This window comes from Nicotiana sylvestris, chromosome 5, assembly GCF_000393655.2.
Source record: "Nicotiana sylvestris chromosome 5, ASM39365v2, whole genome shotgun sequence".
In the NCBI taxonomy this organism is placed as follows: Eukaryota; Viridiplantae; Streptophyta; class Magnoliopsida; order Solanales; family Solanaceae; genus Nicotiana; species Nicotiana sylvestris.
Genome location: NC_091061.1, coordinates 38,024,221 through 38,039,185, shown reverse-complemented (window position 1 = coordinate 38,039,185; position 14,965 = coordinate 38,024,221). Strand labels below are relative to the sequence as shown.

The 14,965-nt window shown below is 40.4% G+C and overlaps 1 protein-coding gene across 1 annotated transcript; it reads left to right on the top strand.

Annotated features, from left to right (window-relative positions):
* The first annotated feature begins 10,611 nt into the window (after positions 1-10,611).
* On the top strand, positions 10,612-11,247 carry LOC138868525 (uncharacterized). The gene is made up of 2 exons (XM_070146080.1): positions 10,612-10,936; positions 11,045-11,247. The coding sequence occupies exons 1-2, from the start codon at positions 10,612-10,614 to the stop codon at positions 11,245-11,247; spliced, it is 528 nt and encodes a 175-aa protein (XP_070002181.1).
* The last annotated feature ends 3,718 nt before the right edge of the window (positions 11,248-14,965 follow it).

Sequence of the window (14,965 nt, the reverse complement as noted above, 5' to 3'; positions counted from 1 at the left end):
TATTTTCAAATTACCTCTACCCCTTACTATTCTCAACCTAGTTTTAAATAAATCTTTTGTTTCTGCACTTCCACTATACTCTTAGAACTTAGGTTCTACCCCTCTTGTGTGAGCCTTGTCTTGGGAACCATGAGCTCCCTCTGAACCTGGACACATAAGGGCTGGCCCTTTCACACTACACTCACCTCTATCTGGTTATGCAAACCTGGGTGTAAGCACTGCCCGGGGTCTTTTGAGACCCTTAGGGAACTTTGACACACCCAGGTCTGAGAAAGGCTTTGAAACAAAGTGGTGCTTGAGGTGGTTTATTCCATAACTCAGAGAGGAAGTCAAGAATCAGGCTTCCTATGGTTGTAACTTCTTGTTTTACACTTTTTCTGATGTAATTCAGTATTTGGTCTGTAATAATTTGTAACAAATATTAGGGGTTGGCTAGTGGAAAGGGGATGGGTAATTATGCATGTTTAGCTATTAGAAGGGTAGAGAACATGCCTATAGGATCCATTTCTTTAAATTCTGCATATTTTAATTCTACATTTAGATAACAGGCCTATAGGACCTGTTTTAAATTCTACATGTTTTATTACTACACTTAGACATCATGCCTATAGGATCTAAACGACTATAATCAGACATCATGTTCATAAGGTTAAAATCAGTATTTCTCATAGAAATCATGCCTATAGGAATTTCAAGTAAATCCTGCCTGCTTCGTTTCATGTTCAACTAGATATTATGTCTATAGGAATTAAAAAATTAGCAATAATAGAGATCATGCCTATAGGATCTGAAACCAGTCTAGTTTAAAATCAATTTGACTCGTACTGTTCTTAACTAGTTTTAAACAACCCACTCTCCTTTTATTAATACTATTTAGAAAGCATGCCTATAGGATCTCAAATCGCTCATTTTAAAACGGTCACTACTTTGCTACATTCTAAATCAGTAATAGACGTCATGCTTATAGGATATCACCAACACACTTAGGCAAGCCTTAGGTGATAACAATAAAAACTGAATCCGCCTTTGTTAATTAGTAACTGCTACAACCAGCAGGCAGGCCTGATTTGGACTTCTTATCTGAGTTATGTAATAAACTGGCCAACTTCAACAATTAAAATTCCCCTTGCCTTGGTATTTTAAATTCAGATCCTAAATGTGTTTTAGTCGTGCTATTTATGTGCTTTACTTGAGGAGGTATATATGAGCCTCTTAGTTGCTTACATGTTTCCTCTAATATACAGTCCTACATGTTTTGAATGTCGCCTTAGTCTTTTTACCCTTTGAAAACCTAACAGTCAGCCTAAAATCCTCCCCCTTATAGGAATAGTAGTCTTAAATTCCTCCGGGACTGATAGGAATTGGACGGGTAATAGCATGCAATAGAGGTCGAGACCAAACCGCGCTTTAATACCTTAATAGGGTGGGAAGGGTAGATATAGATATGATGAACGATGTGCTAATACCACGTGTATCCGCTCTCCTGAGGAGTGTCATACCGGGTATCGCATTGATGTTATCCATATTATGAATAAACCTAGGACTCATCTCTCCTTTTATATTTTCAAGTATTTTTAAAAAATGTAGCTCCCTTTCAAAATTCACCTTTTGATTGTTTTCAAACCCTTATGTGTTTAAACCTAAATCCCTTACTACTTGAGCCTATACTTGTCTATTTGCTAATTGTACAAATTCACAAAACTGTCTGGCCGGGAACCACACTAGTGGATCTTGAGGGGTGCCTAACACCTTACCCTTAAGATAATTTCAAGCCCTTACCTTATCTCTGGTTATCAAACAAACTTAGAAATGAACTTTATAGGTGTCCTAATGCACCTTAACTCATTAGGTGGCGACTCTTCAAATGGAAAACCTAGTTCCCAAAAGGAATGAGTTGTCCTATACCCCAAAAAATGTCATAAACCCGATTTTCCTATGCAAAGAGGGAAAAGGGGGCGCGACAATGCCTGATATATGCCTCTCCCACCAATATCTTACCATCTTCGTCTTTGATGCACTTCACTTGATCCAGGTCCCGAGCCTTCCTCTCCCTAATCTTGGCTAACTTGTATAGCTTCCTCTCCCCTCCTTTTCCCCCAAGATCCTCATACAATCTTTCAAAAACTACAAACTTAGCCGTCGTGACAGCGAACTTCGCCTCTCTCCTTGCCTTCTTATAATACTCCCTATACGACCTCCGCTTTTCCTCGTCCGTGCTCCCCATTAGCTTTAAATACGCCGCTTTCTTAGATTCCAATTTACCTTGGATCTCCCCATTCCATCACCAGTCCCCCTTGTGGCCACCAGAGTAACCCTTTAAGACCCCTAATACCTCCCAAGCTGCTTCCCTAATGCAATTTGTTGTCATGTTCCACATACTACTTGCGTCCCTACTATTCCTATAGGCCCCCATAGCCAACAACTTCTCCCCCAACTCCTAAACCTTTCCCTTAGTCAATGCTCCCCACTTGATGTTAGGTTTGGCAGAACACCACTCTCATCTTCCTAGCTACCTTGACCTCCAAGTCCATCATCAAGAGCCTATGTTGCATCGACAAATACTCACTCATTATAACCTTGCAATTCGTACAAAGGCTCTTATCACCTCTCCAGATGAGAAGAAAATCAATCTGAGTCTTGGCCGCACTACTCCGAAAAGTGACCAAGTGTTCCTCCTTCTTCTTAAAACCCATGTTAACTAGCACCAAGTCAAAAGCTTATAAAACTCCAACAACAAAGTACCACCCTCGTTTCTAACCACAAAATCGAACCCGCCATGCACCTCATCATAACCCCTAGTCGTCTCCCAACATGACCATTAAAGTCACCCCCTATGAAAATCTTCTCGGACTGTGGGATACCACACATGACCTCGTCTAAATCATCCCAGAAGCGCCTCTTGACTTCCTCGCTTAGTCCCACTTGAGGCGCGTAAGCACTAATCATGTTAAGAGTAAACCCATTAACCACTAGCTTAATAATCAACAGCCTATCACTCACCCTTCTAACATCTACCACTAACTCCCTTAGATCCCTATCAACTAAAATACCTACCCCATTATTGCCACCAACACCCCTCAAATACCAAATCTTATACCCATTAACATCCCGAAGTAATAAATAAGTAGAAGCAATAAGTACTAATCAGAATCATATAAGCAAACCCAAAATCTAAGTCTACTAGTGAGTGTGCCAAGACCTGGTGTCACAAGTGTGTGTGCTATCTAGTAGAATATACAAAAGAATACTACTAGCCTACTATTTGGGAGGAAATAGACAAAAAAGTAAATCATAAAGAAGACTCTAGCTGCTGCAGAACGACTCAGAAGGTAGCTCACCATGAAGTCTCAAAGCAGGGATCAACTATGCACGCCGGACGGGTAACTAGATGCACCTGCCTCAGATCCTGTATAATTAAGTACAGAAGCATAGTATAAGTACATAAACAACATGTACCCAGTAAATATCCAGTTTAACCTCAAAGAAGTAGTAGCGAGGGGTCGACTTAGACACTTACTATGGGCTATCAATAATATAATTAAAGAGTTATACTATGCATGGATATCATGAATAATACTGAAAGCTCAATTACAGGAAGTGATAAGTTTTTCTTTCACAATTATGATTTCAACTTCAGTCATATCATTTAACAGTTTACATTTCAAGGCATTTAGGCAGTTTAAATCATGGAGACATACAAAACTATCATGCACAAATTATGCTGAGGTCGTACGACTCGGTCCAACATAATATTAAACTGTGCACTGCTGGAGGGTCGAACGGCGCGAACCATAGATGCATCTATTTACTATCGAGGCGCTCGACACGATCCACAAATAACAATAATTTTTAAGAAAACACAAATTTCTCATTTACAGTCAAGTATCTCATACAAATCTTCAAGTAAGTGAATATAACCTTCTATAATTCTTTTATCAATTTCTAACATGACTCAAGTGATTATATTAGCATGTAAGGACGCAACCATTTCAAATATAGCATGATACGGGTCCCAAACTACCCGAACAATAGCATAATAGTAGCTACGTACGGACTATCGTCACCTCGTGCATATGCAGCCCCACAAATAGGTACAAACATTTATTTAATTCACTTATGGGGTTAATTCTCTTTTATAAGGTTAGAAAGGAGACTTACCTCGTCTCGAAGCCTACTTCCAAATTCAAGATTTCACTCAAACCTCCAAATTCGATGCCAAACAACTTGAAACTAATCAAACATTATACAAACTAATTAATTTATGCTCAAAAGTTCATATTTCCACTATTAAAGTTATTACCCACCCCAAATTGCAAGATTCCTAAAATTCACCCCCGGGCTTACGTGCCCGGATTCTTGAAATTTTCGAAGAAAGTTGTTACCCATAGCCTTAGAAACATAAATATATAAATTTTTACTAAGTTTCATAACCAATTTCGTGGTCAAATATCATTTTTATAAAAAACCTAGGTTTTTATCTAAACCTTGATTTTTACTAATTTTTACATGTTAGTCTACCCATAATCTATGTATTTCACTCATGTTGTGTGGAAATTACTTACCTCAAGGTGCTAAGTGAAAACCCTCATCTAAAAGCTCTAACAATCGCCTAAGACATGAAGTGAAATGAAGTAAATGGCCTAAGTCCAGTATTAAAAGAGCTGGACACAGCCCTCTGAAGTCGCATTTGCGACACCAGGTTCGCAAATGCAAGGGTTGCAAGTGCGAGAAACCCTCACAAATTGCGCTTCAGCTGCTGGGGTCGCAAATGTGACCAAAGAGTCGCAAATGCGACTTCTGCTCGGATCGCAAATGTGGCATAAGTGTCATAAATGCGAACATTGCCTCGGTCGGGCTTCTTCACAATTGCGAAGCCCTCATGCAAATGCGAGGTTCGCATTTGCGAGATCTACGGTAGTAGCCAAGAACACCAGAAATCTGATGAGTTTTCAACTCCTCCCACACGTCTGAAACTCACCCGAGCCCTCAGGTCTCCACACCAAATACTCACACAAGTCTAACAACATCATATGAACTTTCTCATGCAATCAGAACGCTGAAATAACATCAAAAACCACGAATTGGATACCAAAACGCATGAATTTTACTCATGAACTCTAAAAACTTCTAAAACACTTCCACATGTCCGATTCCTATCAAACCAACTTGGAAAGATGCCAAACTATGCATGAAAATCTTAAATGATATTATGGACCTATTTCAACTTCTGGAACTGAAATCCGAACCCGATATCAAAAAGTCCACCCTTGGTCAATCTTTCCAAAAACTTCAAGTTCTAACTTTCGCCAAATGACTCTAAAACGACCTACGGACTTCTGAATCTACTTCCGGACATGCTGCTGAGTCTAGAATAACCATATGGATCTATTCCTAGGCTCGGTATCCCAAAAAGACACCTAGAATCTAAAAATCCATTTTAACCCAAACTTATAGAATTTGCTCAAATTGCCAACTTTCACTATTAGGCGTCGAAATGCCCCGGGGTCATCCAAAACCCAACCCAAATATACGCCCAAGTCTGAAATTATCATACAAACCTATTGGAACTGTCAAATCTCGATTCAGAGATCGTTTACTCAAAATGTTGACCAAAGTCAAATTTGGCCTTTCAAGCCATCCTTAAGGAACCAAGTGTTCCGATTTCAACCCAAACTCTTCCAAATTCCGAACTACCCATCCCCTCAAGTCATAAATCAGCAAATGCAAGAACAGGAGGTCTTATTTAAGGGAACGAGGTTCTAGAAAGCAAAACGACCGGTTGGGTCTTTACAAGTTTTGTGTTGACTTTTTAAATTCCTTTAAAGATTGCATCTTTATTATCCAGAATAGTTTCCTATGGTTTATATTTATGGTATTAAGTTTTTTGGCTAGATTCAAGCCGTCTGAATTTAATTTGTTTGCAATAAGTATCTTTCCTAACTTTATATGGGAGAAACTTGCCCTTAGGATTTGGGTTGATTGTGCTATTGTTTTATGTGAAAGATGTGTACGCAAGACGAGCAGGTATACCGACTATGTGTGGTATTTGACCCGTTTATGTTATTTAGACTCTTTGCATTCATTTAATTGAATTGTCACAATGTCTTATATCTCTCATTGTTAATCAACTCTTACATGTGTTAATCTACCCTTACATGCTTCATTTGACATTATTAACACTTGTTTACCTCTCACTTATTATTTTGCTTTTATATGCTTTAGTTGAAGTTATTGTCTTCCTTATTGTATTGTTACCTCTTTAATCACTAAATTATTTTCACTTGAAGTTGTTATCTTATAGATTATCCTCTTGTTGGGTTATTGGTGTTGAAGTTCTAAAAGTCGTTATCACATTGAGGCAAAGTTATTAATTATTGAGATATCTTTCTTGTTGAGAAATTAACTTAAACTTTGTTCTTGTTGATATTCTTGTACACATTTTGGTTCAACCATGGATAATTTGTTGTGAAAACATCGGTATTGTTGATTTTTTGGCAAGTTGTGGCATTTGAGCACTTGTGGTGCGAGTTGTGATTGAGTTGTGACATTGATACACATATGGTGGTATAAGGCTAGGGGTTGATATGCATGCATTAAGGTAAGGTGGGATTGATGCGCATGTTGCTAGTAGGGAAACTACTTGAAGCCATGCGATGAGATAAGTAGGCCTAAAAATGCGTGTAGCTATTTTAGGAAAAAATAATTTTCAAAACTAAATGTAAGCTCACGCACTGATATAAGGAAAGAGTGTGAGTGAAATTGTGAAATATGGAAACTCGGTAGTGATTCTTGTTGCACCTCTCATGTTAAAAAGCTTGCTGGTTGAGTGGTTCTTGTTGTTTCTTCATTGTACTTGTAATTACCCTTACATGTCTACTTGTTGTTTTCCTCATATGTTCACTCATTAATGCTTTTACCGCTCATATTTCCGTGGTTAGTCTATATTATTGAACTTTTTACTTGTCATTTACTTTATCGCCTTCATTATTAGACCACGTTATACCTTGTTTAGTTTATTTTATCCCAGTAGGTGTCTTGACATGGCCTCGTCACTACTCTATGAAATTAGGCTTGATACTTACTAGGTACCATTGTGGTGTACTCATACTATGCTTCTGCACATTTTTGGGCAGATCCAGGTCGTGCCGGATGCCAGTGATTGATTGCTACTTTTGGAGACTCCAAGGTATACATGTACGACGTCTGCATGCCTCGGTGTCACATTATGCTATCTCTTATTACTATGTATCCTTTATTCAGACAGTGATGTATGCTGAGATTTTGGTATTTTCTGTAAAGCTTATGACTCAGTCTTACCGGGTTTTGAAAAATATTGTATCGTAGTTCAGTATTAAGATCTTTTAGAAACTTATCAGTTTATATCATGTTTAGTCGAAAATTAAATTTTTATTATCTTGATTTTTACACTTACCTAGTCCTAGAGACAAGGAGCTATCACAACATTCTAAGGTGGAAAATTGGGGTCATGACAAGTTGGTATCAGAGTTCTTGGTTCATAGGTGTTATGAACCATAACCAAGTTTAGTAGAGTCTTGCGGATCGACACGGAAACGTCTGTACTTATCTTTGAGTGGCTACAGAACTGTTAGAAAAATTCTATTTCTTTGATTTCGTATCGTGCAAATTTTTTGTTTCAAAATTTGAGTTTTTGTCTTTCTATTGTTTCACAGATGGTGAGGACATGCACTGCTGGATTCAATGATCAGACACCCGCGCCCCTACTAGAGCCATGAGAGGTCGGGCTGGGGTAGAGGCTGAGGAGGGATACGTGGTGCAGCTAGAATAGCTGCCCTAGTAGCGACTGAGGAGCCATAAAATAGACCCGATTTGGGGACAGGCATCCGAGGCGCGTATTGTCACCCATGCACTTTAGGAGATCCTAGCATAGTTCTTGAGCATGTTCGACACTCTAGATCAGGCGGGTTTGATTCCACTTGCACCAGCAACATCTCAGGTTGGGGCAGGAGCTCAGACTCCCGCGGCCTATACCCTAAAGCAGCGAGTCCGTGTCAATCATTTCCCGGTGGTTTTGCCAACGCAACCTCTTCTTCCGGTTTAGCCCGAGGTTAGGGCAGTGGCATATGAGGAGGAGCAGCTTAGACTTAAGAGGTTTATGAAGTATCATCCTTCTATTTACAATGGCCTAGCTACCGAGGATGCGGTTGGATTTCTAGTGAAGTGCCCCCGTATTCTCTGCATCATGGGTATAGTGGATACGAGTAATGTTGCTTTTACTATATTCTAGCTGTTAGGAGCAGCGGGTACGGTGGTGGCAGGAATACGAGGAGGGTAGCCCAGCCGATGCAGCTTCACTCACATGGGCTCAGTTTTAAGATATGTTCTTGAGAGAGTTTGTTCCCTACACCCTTCGGGATGCATGGCACAGAGTTTGAGCAACTACGCCAGGGTACTATAATAGTGTTATAGTATGCTATAAGATTCACTAAGTTTCCCAGACATGCACCTGCCTTGGTTTCCACAGTCCAAGAGAATCTGCAGATTTATCAAGGGGCTCGTCTATGGTATTAGATTCAGCATGGCTCAAGAGCTAGAGACAGATACTCTATATCAGCAGGTGGTAAAGATAGCGTGGATGTTGGAGGGTATGTGGGGCCATAAGAAGGAGGACATAAAGGCCAAGAAGCCTCAAGATTCCGGAGGATACACCCCAACTGTATCTTGATCCGCATCCAATCTGCACTCAATAGTGAGTACAAATGGTCATAGGAAGAATAGTACCCAACAAGAGTCCGAGTTGATTTCCTTAGGGAGTTTATAAGGGGTGGTAGGGTGTACCCTTGATGATAGTAAGTTAAATAACTCAATTGCGCTCCCAAAAAATGCATTTTGTTTTCTACTTCTAAAATTAACACTAACAAGGTTAAACTAAGCAGAAGAAACATGAAAGCGAGTAATAGTTTTTGTTGTTTTTATCGAATGGGTAAAAGGCATGGGGATGTAACCTTCACCTACGTGCTAACCTAATGGGTAAATCATGTTAATTCTTGTTTTACTGACCGGGGTGCATTATAACTCTCAACTCTAAATTACCCACTCAATACCTCTCGGTTATAGAGTATTTTGCCTGAATAGGCTTTCTCAAGCCCATTTGGGTATCAATTCAAATAGTTTATATGAGCTCAAGTCGGATTTTACCTATTTCTAGTTCAAACCCTTTAATTAGACTAGCCAAAACCTTAACTAGCCCAATTTCTTGTTAGCAAAGTTTTCCTAGACTAAGTTCTTCTTTCTCAAGTAATAACCAAGTCAAATTGGCATGAATCAATGTTTGCAACCATTAAATCTAGAAATAATGCATGAATAAGGATAAATAATAAATACCCAATCATAAACATTCAATAAACTAATCACCCATAAAGTTTACACACAATGGTTGGTTCACAACCCTAGAGAAAATCTTAGCTACTCATAGTATAAATTGAAGAAGAACTAATTAAAGCTATAACTAAGATTAAATTGATAAAACTAATAATTATTAACCCAAAAAAGTCATTAATTACCCAAAACAGTAACATATAACGGCTACAGATCTAAATATTACAAAACTTGCCCTAAAAGTGTTTCCTGTTTATTTATAGTGGCCTAAAATTCACTGATAAAAATGCCCTTCGGGAGGTTCTATGATTGCACAATTCCATGTGCGGTCCGCTTTTTGCTTGGCTCCTGCAAGTGGAAAGATTCTGCAGCTGCACTTCAGCTTTTGCAGCCGCACTTTTCCTTCTTTGGCTACACTTTTGGCAAGGCTTCACACTTGGTCGTTTTGCAAATTCTTTGAACTTTTTGAATTCTTATCAGTGCGATATCTGCAGTTGCACATTTAGTATGCGGACCGCACTTTTCCAAAAATCTTCTGAGCTTCAGGTGCCTGCGGCCGCAAAAGTATTTCTGCGGACCGCACTTTGGCGCTGCACTCTTTCTTGGCTTTTTTGAGCTGGAACACTCATTTTTGAGTTATAATTCTTCATTAAGGTCCAATTCTTCAATATGCCTGCAATTTGCACAATTTCATTAGTTTTGGGAATAAGAATCAACACTTTTGGACTAAAACTAAAACAAGAAGTTACTAATAGGTAGTTAAAATCCACACTTATCACAGACTGTCATGGTAGGGGCTATGTGATCCATCCAGTTCATTCAGCACTTCCAGCTTCTAGCAGTGCTTCGGCTACTTCCAGGTCTCAGGTTGCTCATTTTTCACAGTCACTATCTAGTGCACCTCCTGCACAGGGTGCTTTCAACTGTCAGTCCAGCCGACCAGGCCGGGGTCACTTTCAGTAGCCACGCCCATCGAGAGCTTATTTTGAGTCTGGAGATATCTAATACATGGTGACGGACTGTCCCAGACTTAGGAGGGGTACACCTCCACATACTACTCAGGATCCTCGAATTCCATCTGGTCCACAAACTTCACAGGCCATGGTTACTGCTCCAATTGTCACTCCACCTACATAGCCAGCTAGGGGTGGGGGTCAAATGGGTAGAGGACGCCCTAGAGGGGGAGTTAAAGCCAGATTCTATGTTTTTCCGGGTAGGACATAGGCGGTTGCATCAGATGCTATCATCAAAGGTATGGTTCTGATTTGTCATAGGGATGCATCAGCCTTATTTGATCCGGGATCCACTTATTCATATGTGTCATCTTACTTTGCTCTGTATTTGGATATATCTCGTGACCCTTTGAGTTCTGTTTATGTGTCCATGCTTGTGGGAGATTCTATTATTGTGGAACATGTGTATCGATCGTGTTTAGTTATTATTGGTGGTTTTGAGGCCAGCATTGATCTATTGCTGCTCAATATGGTTGACTTTGATGTGATCTTAGGCATAGACTGGTTGTCTGCCTATCATGTTATTCTGTATTGTCATGCCAAGACTGTGACACTGGCTATGTCAGGTTTGTTGCGGTTAGAGTAGAGGGGTACATTGGATTATATTCCTAGCAGAGTCATGTCCTTCCTTAAGACACAACGAATGGTTGATAAGGGGTGTGATGCATATCTAGCCTTTGTGAGAGATGTCAGTGCTAATACACCTACTGTTGAGTCGGTTCCTATAGTAAGAGATTTCCCAGATGTATTTCCAGCAGATCTTCTGGGCATGCCACCTGATAGATATATGCACTCATCCTATTTCTATCCCACCCTATCATATGGAGCCAGCAGAGTTGAAGGATTTAAAGGAACAACTGCAAGAGTTGCTTTATAAGGGTTTCATTTGGCCTAGTATGTCACCTTGGGATGCTTCAGTTCTATTTGTGAAAAAGAATTATGGTTCTATGCGGATGTGTATTGATTATAGGCAGTTGAACAAGGTTATAGTGAAGAACATGTATCCACTATCACACATTGATGACTTATTTAACCAACTTCAGGGTGCCAAAGTATTCTCGAAGACTGATCTGAGTTCAAAATATCATCAGCTAAATATTTGGGATTCAAATATTCCTAAGAGTGCTTTCAGGACTCGGTATGGTCACTACGAGTTTCTTGTAATGTCATTTGGGTTGACCAACGCCCCAGCACCATTTATGCACTTGATGAACAGTGTATTCCAACCATATCTCAACTCTTTTCGCATCGTATTCATTAACGATATCTTCATGTACTCCCACAGCTGGGAGGATCGTGATCAGCATTTGAGGATTGTGCTCCAAACCTTGAGGGAAAAGAAATTATATGCTAAATTCTCAAACTGTGAATTCTGGCTTGATTCGGTGGCATTTTTGGGTCACGTGGTGTCGAATGAGGGTATCAAAGTAGATCCAAAGAATATTGAGGCAGTTCAGAGTTGGCTCAGACCGTCTTCAGCTATTGAAATCCGGATTTTTCTTGGTTTAGCCGGATATTATCATTGTTTTGTAGAGGGGTTCTCGTCCATTGCTGCACCTTTGACTAGATTGACCCATAAGGGTTCCCTATTCAGGTGGTCTGATGAGTTTGAGAAGAGCTTTCAGAAGCTCAAGACTGCCTTGACCATAACTCTACTTCTAGTTTTGCCTTTAGCATCGGGTTCATATACAGTTTATTGTGATTATCGAATTGGTATTGGGTGTGTCTTGATACAGGAGGGCAGGGTGATTGTTTATGATTCACGCCAGTTGAAGCCCTGTGAGAAGAACTACCATGTCCATGATTTAGAGTTGGCAGCCATTTTTCATGCATTAAGATTTATAGGCATTATCTCTATTGCGTATCTTGTAAGGTATTTACTGATCATCAGAGTCTATAACACTTTTTTAAGCGGAAGGATTTAAAGTTAAGGCAGCGGAGATGGTTGAAGTTGTTAAAAGACTATGATATCACCATTTTGTATCATCTCGAAAAGGCCAACGACGATGCCCTAAGCAAAAACGCTGTGAGTAAAGGTAGCATTGCATATATTCCAGCTGCTAAGAAACCGCTAGCATTAGATGTTTAGGCATTGGCCAATCACTTCATGAGGTTAGATCTTTCGGAGCCTAGTGGGGTTCTTGCTTGCAGGGCTTCTCGGTCTTCTTTGTATGAGCGCATCAGAGAGTGTTAGTATGACGACCCCTATTTGTTTGTCCTTAAGGATATGGTGTTGCATGGTACTGCGAAGGAGATTTCTATTGGGGATGACAAGGCATTGCGGTGCAGGGTCAGATTTGTGTTCCCAATGTGGATGGGTTGCATGAGTTTATTCTTTAAGATGCCCACAGTTCATGGTATTCCATTCATCTGGGTGCCATTAAAATATATAAGGATTTGAGGCAACACTATTGGTGGAGGATAATGAAGAAAGATATAGCAGAGTATGTGGCGCGGTGCTTAAACTATCAGCAGATGAAGTACGAGCATCAGAAGCCGAGCAGTTTGCTTCATGGACTTGAGATTCCCGAGTGAAAATGGGAGATTGTTTCTATGGACTTTGTTGTTGGGCTCCCATGGACTTTGAAGAAATTTGATTCAGTTTGGGTGATTGTGGACCGGTTGACTAAGTCTGCATATTTTATTCTGGTAGTGACCACCTATTCTTTGGAGCGGATGGCTCATATCTATATCCACGAGATTGTTCATCTTCATGGCATGCTGGTGTCCATTATTTTTGATCGGGGCACACAGTTTTGGATATCAATGCAACGAGAGTTGGGCATACGAGTTGTGTTGACTATAGCATTCCACCCCCAGATAGATAGACAATCCGAGCGCATAATTCAGATCTTGGAGGATATGTTACCCGTTTCTGTTATGGATTTTGGGGGTTCATAGGATCAGTTTTTGTTGCTTGTTGAGTTTGCCTACAACAACAGCTACCAATCGAGTATTCAAATGGCTCCTTATGAGGCTTTATATGGGAAGCAGTGCCGTTCTCCAGTTGTTTGGTTTGAGCCGGGAGAGGCTAAGTTGATGGGTAATGATTTGGTCCGGGATGCCTTGGATAAAGTCAAGATGATTCAGGATCTGCTTCATGTAGAACAATCTAGAAAGAAGAGTTATGCTGATATAAGGTTCCTGATGTTGCACATATGGTGGGTGAGAAGGTTTTGCTCCAGGTTTCGCCCACGAGAGGTGTGATGAGGTTCGGGAAGAAGGGAAAGTTGAGCCCTCAGTATATTGCCACCTAGTTTATCGGGTGTTCACCCAGTGCTTCACGTTTCTATGCTCCGAAAGTATTATGGTGACCCGTCCCATGTGTTGGACTTCATCACGGTACAACTAGATGGAGACTTGACTTATGATGTGGAGCGGGGTGGCATTTTTGGATCGGTAGGTTTGAAAGTTGAGATCAAAGAATATAACTTTAGTGAAAGTTCAGTGGAGAGGCCACCTAGTTGAGGAGACTACTTGGGAGACCAAGCATGATATATGTAACAGCCCGGCCGGTCATTTTAAGAGTTGTAGCCCTATTTCCCCATTTTCTGCTCCTTTTGTATTCTACAACTGTTATATGACTTACTAGGTTAGTTGGTTTGAGTCCCGAGAATTTTCCGAGTGAATTGAGACACTTAGTCTCTTAATTGAAAGCTTGAATTAGAAAAGTTAACCGGATGTTGACTTATGTATAGATGACCTCGGATTTGAGTTTTGATGGTTCCGTTAGCTCCGTTAGGTGATTTTGCACTTAGGCGAGCGTCTGATCATGATTTGGAGGTCTGTATTAGAATTAGGCTTGAAATAGCGAAAGTTGAAATTTTGGAAAGCTTGACCGCAAGTGGACTTTTTGATATCGTGGTCGGATTGAATTTTCGGAAGTTGGAGTAGGAGTGAGGTCATTTGCAACATGTGAATTTGAGGTCAATCGGACGTGAGTTAATAGGTTTTGACGTCATTTGTAGAATTTGGAAATTTCAAAGTTCATTAGGCTTTAATCCGTGTGTAATTCGTGTTTTTATGTTTTTTGAGGTGATTTGAGGGTTCGACTAAGTTCGTATCGTGATTTAGGACTTGTTAGTATGTTTGGTTGAGGTCCCGGGGGCCTTGGGTGAGTTTTGGGTGGTTAACGGATCAAAGATTGATGTTGAATGATGGCTGAAGTGTTGTCTTTTCTGGTGTAATCACACATGCAGATGGGGAACCATATGTGTGAGCTTGCAGATATGGGGAAGAGCAGCTCAGATGTGGAGTTGAGGTAAGGTAGCAGATGTCCGGAGGTTCGATGGCTTTCCCGCTCCTGCGTGATCGCATGAGTGGCAGATAGAGCGCAGAAGCGGATTTGGCTTGTGGGTTGGGCTCCGCAGAAGTGGTTATTTCCTCACAGGAGCGGGATTTTGGTCCGCAAGAACGGAAGTTTTCGCAGAAGCGGACGACTTGTTCTCACCCGCGAAGTCCCATAAGTGGCTAAGTTGCCGCAGGTGCGGAAAGCTTGGCTAAAACTATAAATACGAGAGTTCCGAGATTTTTCACAATTACTATCATTTTGAGCTCGGATTTTGGAGGTTTTGAGAGGATTTTCAAGAGAGATT